General features: G+C 46.0%; 1 protein-coding gene across 2 annotated transcripts in view; it reads left to right on the top strand.

Annotated features, from left to right (window-relative positions):
• The first annotated feature begins 3,326 nt into the window (after positions 1 to 3,326).
• clnk (cytokine dependent hematopoietic cell linker) overlaps positions 3,327 to 6,854 on the top strand; it is an 18,416-nt gene continuing 14,888 nt past the window's right edge. The window contains exons 1-2 of one of the 2 annotated variants that reach the window (XM_082177102.1): positions 3,327 to 3,889; positions 6,783 to 6,828. In XM_082177102.1, the coding sequence (XP_082033228.1) occupies positions 6,814 to 6,828 (15 nt within the window). In that variant the 5' untranslated portion in view covers positions 3,327 to 3,889; positions 6,783 to 6,813. The remainder of the gene's footprint in view (positions 3,890 to 6,782; positions 6,829 to 6,854) is intronic. The other variant, XM_082177101.1, reaches the window with a different exon arrangement.

Raw genomic sequence — 6,854 nt, 5'->3', positions numbered from 1 at the left:
CACTACACACACACACTGCATTTACTGGAAAATTTGTTCAAGCACACACACTCGTCTATCACTCAAACACTTACATTTACATTTAGTAATTTAGCAGATGCTTTTGTCCAAAGCGACTTACAAACGAGGACTAAATTAAGCGAATCATCATGAAGGGGCAAAAACAACACAAGAAGTGCTCAAACACACACAGTTCAGGCATTACTCAGAGTAGCAGAAGCCAGACAAGCGAGGATTAAAGGAAAAAGGAGAGAATTTTTATTTTTATGAGGTGAAGTGCTCACGGAAGAGAAGAGTTCAGCTGTGTTCTGAATGTTGTCAGGGATTCTGCGTTCCGGATGAGGGTGGAGAGATCATCACCAGCAGGGAACCGTGAATGAGAATGTTCTGGAAAGTGATGTTGTGGCTCTCTGTGATGGACGTCGCTCGATGACCGATCGTAGGCCTCTGGTAGGCGTCGCTCGTTGACCAATCGTAGGCCTCTGGTAGTCGTCGCTCGTTGACTGATCGTAGGCTTCTGGTAGACGTCGCTCGTTGACCGATCGTAGGCTTCTGGTAGTCGTCGCTCGCTGACCGATCGTAGGCCTCTGGTAGACGTCGCTCGTTGACCGATCGTAGGCCTCTGGTAGACGTCGCTCGCTGACCGATCGTAGGCCTCTGGTAGACGTCGCTCGTTGACCGATCGTAGGCCTCTGGTAGGCGTCGCTCGTTGACCGATCGTAGGCTTCTGGTAGTCGTCGCTCGCTGACCGATCGTAGGCCTCTGGTAGACGTCGCTCGTTGACCGATCGTAGGCTTCTGGTAGTCGTCGCTCGCTGACTGATCGTAGGCCTCTGGTAGGCGTCGCTCGTTGACCGATCGTAGGCTTCTGGTAGTCGTCGCTCGCTGACCGATCGTAGGCCTCTGGTAGACGTCGCTCGTTGACCGATCGTAGGCCTCTGGTAGACGTCGCTCGTTGACCGATCGTAGGCTTCTGGTAGTCGTCGCTCGCTGACCGATCGTAGGCCTCTGGTAGACGTCGCTCGTTGACCGATCGTAGGCCTCTGGTAGGCGTCGCTCGTTGACCGATCGTAGGCTTCTGGTAGACGTCGCTCGTTGACCGATCGTAGGCCTCTGGTAGGCGTCGCTCGTTGACCGATCGTAGGCTTCTGGTAGTCGTCGCTCGCTGACCGATCGTAGGCCTCTGGTAGACGTCGCTCGTTGACCGATCGTAGGCCTCTGGTAGACGTCGCTCGCTGACCGATCGTAGGCCTCTGGTAGACGTCGCTCGTTGACCGATCGTAGGCCTCTGGTAGGCGTCGCTCGTTGACCGATCGTAGGCTTCTGGTAGTCGTCGCTCGCTGACCGATCGTAGGCCTCTGGTAGACGTCGCTCGTTGACCGATCGTAGGCTTCTGGTAGTCGTCGCTCGCTGACCGATCGTAGGCCTCTGGTAGACGTCGCTCGTTGACCGATCGTAGGCCTCTGGTAGGCGTCGCTCGTTGACCGATCGTAGGCCTCTGGTAGTCGTCGCTCGTTGACCGATCGTAGGCCTCTGGTAGTCGTCGCTCGCTGACCGATCGTAGGCCTCTGGTAGGCTTCGCTCGTTGACCGATCGTAGGCTTCTGGTAGTCGTCTCTCGCTGACCGATCGTAGGCCTCTGGTAGACGTCGCTCGTTGACCGATCGTAGGCCTCTGGTAGTCGTCGCTCGCTGACCGATCGTAGGCCTCTGGTAGACGTCGCTCGTTGACCGATCGTAGGCCTCTGGTAGACGTCGCTCGCTGACCGATCGTAGGCCTCTGGTAGACGTCGCTCGTTGACCGATCGTAGGCCTCTGGTAGTCGTCGCTCGCTGACCGATCGTAGGCCTCTGGTAGACGTCGCTCGTTGACCGATCGTAGGCTTCTGGTAGACGTCGCTCGTTGACCGATCGTAGGCCTCTGGTAGACGTCGCTCGTTGACCGATCGTAGGCCTCTGGTAGACGTCGCTCGTTGACCGATCGTAGACGTCGCTCGTTGACCGATCGTAGGCCTCTGGTAGACGTCGCTCGTTGACCGATCGTAGGCCTCTGGTAGACGTCGCTCGTTGACCGATCGTAGGCCTCTGGTAGACGTCGCTCGTTGACCGATCGTAGGCCTCTGGTAGACGTCGCTCGTTGACCGATCGTAGGCCTCTGGTAGACGTCGCTCGTTGACCGATCGTAGGCCTCTGGTAGACGTCGCTCGTTGACCGATCGTAGGCCTCTGGTAGACGTCGTTCGTTGACCGATCGTAGGCTTCTGGTAGACGTCGCTCGTTGACCGATCGTAGGCCTCTGGTAGACGTCGCTCGTTGACCGATCGTAGGCCTCTGGTAGACGTCGCTCGTTGACCGATCGTAGGCTTCTGGTAGACGTCGCTCGTTGACCGATCGTAGGCCTCTGGTAGACGTCGCTCGTTGACCGATCGTAGGCTTCTGGTAGGGATGTAGACTCGTAGGAGTGAGTGAAAGTAGGAGGGAGCGGAGCCTGTGATAGATCTGTAAGCGAGCGTCAATGCCTTGGACTTGATGTGAGCAGCGAGAGGTAGCCAGTGCAGTGAGATGAACAGAGGAGTGACGTGTTGAAGACGAGACGAGCTGCAGCGTTCTGGATCATCTGTAGAGGTTTAGCTGCACATGATGGAAGTCCAGCCAGAAGAGCAGTGCAGTGATCAGGCCTAGAGATGAGCAGGGCCTGGACGAGCAGGTGTGCTGCAACTCCTCAAACACTCACGTTTGATTCCCATACACACATTATTTCTTTGCTTTATTTAGATTTCTGTCCACATGAACAGGTTGTGTCATAAAGTCACTGATACACTGAATGATGTCATTAGCTGTGCAGAAATGATTATTAACATCTTGCCTATTGAATAGATTGAATTTAATATTTGGTGGTCGTATCGCATAATGGGAGACTAATGAGGTTTAACAAGGCGGGTCATTTTTAACCCGAAACCCCAAATAAGGCGAAGGACTCTGAGATACAGACTCGCTCAAACCGGTTTAGCGGATGATTGTCAGATATAGACTCGCTCAAACCGGTTTAGCGGATGAACTGAGTTTAGATTGTGATGTTGTCGGATTGTTCAGGTTTATTTGTCTGACATCATTCAACAGCAGAACCACAAACATCACGGATGTTAAACCACTAACATGAGAAGACATTACCAGAATTACTGATACATTCAGCCATGTGTGTGAGTGAGTGAGTGAGTGTGAGAGAGAGTGAGTGAGTGTGAGAGAGAGTGAGAGTGTGAGTGAGTGTGAGAGAGTATGTGAGTGAGTGTGTGTGTGTGTGTGTGTGTGTGTGCGTGTGTGTGTGTGTGCGTGTGTGAGAGAGAGAGTGAGTGAGTGAGTTTGAGAGAGTATGTGTGTGAGTGAGTGAGTGAGTGAGTGTGTTTGTATGTGATGTTTGAGTGAGTGTGAATGTGATCTTTGAGTGAGTGTGAGTGTGTGAGTGTGTGTGTGTGTTTGTATGTGATGTGTGTATGAGGATGTGTGTGTTTGAATGTTATGTGTATGTGATGTTTGAGTGAGTGTGTGTGGTCTCTGTGTGTGTGTATGAGGGTGTGTTTGAATGTTATGTGTATGAGAGTGTGTATGTGATGTTTGAGTAAGTGTGTGTGGTCTCTGTGTGTGTGTGTGTGTATGTGGTCACAGTGTGTGTGTGTGTGTTTCAAGAAATAGATCAGAAGGAAATGATCACTTCCTGTGTGGCTTCACGTATCAAGCGAGTGTGTGTGTGAGGATCATCAGAGGATTGGCTGATCTTAATCTCATACAGGAAGTGAGTCGAGCACTCTCTGAGGGGGGCTGTCAATCACACACACACACACACACACACACACCGCTGGAGCTCGGCTGACTCTTCCCGCTACTCACCAGATGAAGGTAAGATGTTTTTCAGAGCCGCCATGAAAGTTTTGACAATTTTATCAAAGTCTGATCACAAACTTCTCCAAAGGTGTGGAATATATTCAAGATTATCAGAAGAACAGCATCAGAATCAAGAGCCTGATTTATGACGGAATATCAATGTTGAACTTACTCTTAAAAATAAAGCGTCTTTATCGGCATCGATGTTTAACATCCATAGAATCGTTTCACTAAAACGTATTGAGATGTTCTTCACAGTAAGAGTGTGTTCAGAAGACGTGATGACAGAAAGAACTGTCAATCATAAATTATTTCAGATCACAGCGAGATATTAGTGGTGTTAGATGCGTATGTGTTTATATCAGTGCAGAGATGAGCTGATGTACAGTAAGAGTACAGTTCATGCGTCGCTCAGTGTTCATGGATCGAAAAACTCAAATCACTGCAGGAGTTTATGTCTGAGAAATCACTGATTATTAAAATCACTCCACATATTCATATAAAGCGGGAGATGATGGATGTGAAGAGATTCGGCTCGAGTAGGAGCAGAAACACACACTCAAATATGATCTTCTTCCTCAGTGTTTCGGTATTTCAATATCTAAACGGTCTTAAATCAAGATACATTTACTGGAGGAGCAAAATGACTGATAGAAAGTCTTGTTTAATAAATATTTGATCAAAATGTTGCCGTTTCTCCAGTAAATGCATCTTGATTTGAGACCGTTTAGATATTTGTGTTGGAAAACGAGACAGAAACACTGAGGAAGAACATCATTATTTTGTAGAGTATATTATAACATTACACTGTGATTGACAGCTTTAGATGAAACACATTTGTTGATCACAGTAAGAATTAAATAAGATACTGAATAAAATACGAATGTTTCTGTTCTATCACTCTTCGGCCTTTGAGCAAAACAACCAGCCTCAGGTTTATTTTCAAGTTAAAAGGGCTGAAATTCTTAGCAATCACTTCACACATTATAATCATATTTCAGAGTGTTTCACGCTGTAATACCAGTGTAAACGGCTCTATTATAAAGGGAGCGATATCACTTTAAAAAATCGTTTCAATTTAAAGTGTTTGTGCTGATTTATAATGTGAAGTTTAGTCAACTTGAAATGTTAAGTTGTATTAGGTGACAACTTGGAAATTTGAGTTGCTCAATAAGTTGTTGCAACAATAATTAATAAACACCTAAAAGCAAAGCAAACTAAACCTACTTTAATCGATGTAGTCTACGGACGCGTCGCCGCCATTACACGGACGTCCCGCTATATTTGCGCTTAAACGCGCATGCGCAACTTCCGAGAAAGACAGTATCGCGTCGCGTCGCGTCAACGGCCCTTTCCAGTGTATTCGCGTCGCGTCAACGGCCCTTTCCAGTGTATTCGCCGTGGAAAAAAAGTCTTTGCTCTTTTCTAGGTAATCAGCTTCTTCTCTTCTTTCTTTTTTTCAACAACATCCTGATTAGTCGAGAGACGATATAGCAGAATACAAGAAACTCATTATTGATTTGGTATATTTAATTTACACTTGTGCAATCATATGGTGTAGTAGATATGATGACCAGTTTCTATGAAAGTAGATTCATCTACATTATTTGCTATATAAGGATAGTGAGGAGATTCGAGCTGTATTAATGTAAATGAGCTCAGGATGTGTAGGTCACATCAAGACACAATGAATACATACAAATACACTAAACACTACAAATAAATGATAAATTGTAAGTAATGCCGGAAGAATGAACTTTTAAGCATGCATGATGTTTCAGAGATCTAATATAATAAACATAATTTGGAGCCAGTTATAAAAAGAAAGGCTACATTTGAACTTTGAATTGAATGCATTACTGAGTTTGAGGTGTGAAGTGGATTTCTGTAAAAGCGCTGGTTTAATTGAAGCTGTTCTCAGATCAGCATGAAAGTGTTTGATTGTCAGCTGTGGATCTGACAAACAGGAAGTAGCAGGAGGCAACAGGAAACCATAAAGATACTCTATAATTACCCGTGTGGACATAAAAGAAAAAGAAAAAAAAAGTTTGCCGAGACTAACTTTAAGTTGGCTTGAGAAACCCGGACCGGAGAGTCAGAAAGAAAGAAGTAAAATAAGTTTAAAGATTGTCATTTGAAGTCATTGACAAGCGACAGGGGACAAGCACTATCTAAAATTGTGAATTTCTCTAAATTTACAATATCTTGTAAATATTTAGGATAATATAAGTACACAATTGCTAGAAATATTTGAGGTTTTTGGATATTTTGATACAAAATTCGTACATATTGTACCTTTAAATGAACATCCATCTTTGCAGTGCAGACTCAGCATCCCTCACACATCACAAGTGACATCACGCATTTAACACACGATCTGATCATGACACGTGTATGACATCAGTCACCTTCATTCACTGATGTCACATGTTCACACGAGAATATGAAATATTGAGAGATATGAATTATATTGTTCATTATTGAGGGCGTTTGAGTCTCAGATCGTCTGTGTTTGACTAAAGAGGAAATAAACACTGAGCTAAAGAGGAATCGCTCGTCGTCACTGTGGACAGAAGCATCTACTCAGAACATCTCATATCGTATGTTCCACTGAGTCCACGTGTACCAGACGGGTGTGCTGTGTGGGTTCAGCTTCTCCAGTGTATCTTGATTTAATGGAGACACATTACGCCCCTGTCACGAGATGTAATATACATCTATGGTGTCTCCGTAATGTGTGTGTTCTCTGTTCACGTGTCGTGTGTGTCGGCAGAAGCCCAGGTTACAGCACTCTCACACACGGGGAAGAGTCTCATGATGTTTCCCCTTTAGGAATGTTTAGATATTAGTGCTGGAAAGCAAGACAGAAACAGTATGATATTTTGCAGTGATGTGTGTGTGTGTGTAGGAGCTTGTGTCCGTGATGAAGATCTCCACTGATGATGTTGATGATGGTGAGTGAGTGATTCTGCTTCATTGA

The sequence above is a fragment of the Leuciscus leuciscus genome (assembly GCF_965113295.1).
Source record: "Leuciscus leuciscus genome assembly, chromosome: 8".
NCBI lineage: Eukaryota > Metazoa > Chordata > Actinopteri > Cypriniformes > Leuciscidae > Leuciscus > Leuciscus leuciscus.
Note: the sequence above shows the minus strand (reverse complement) of the source record. Positions and strands in the feature narration are given on the sequence as shown.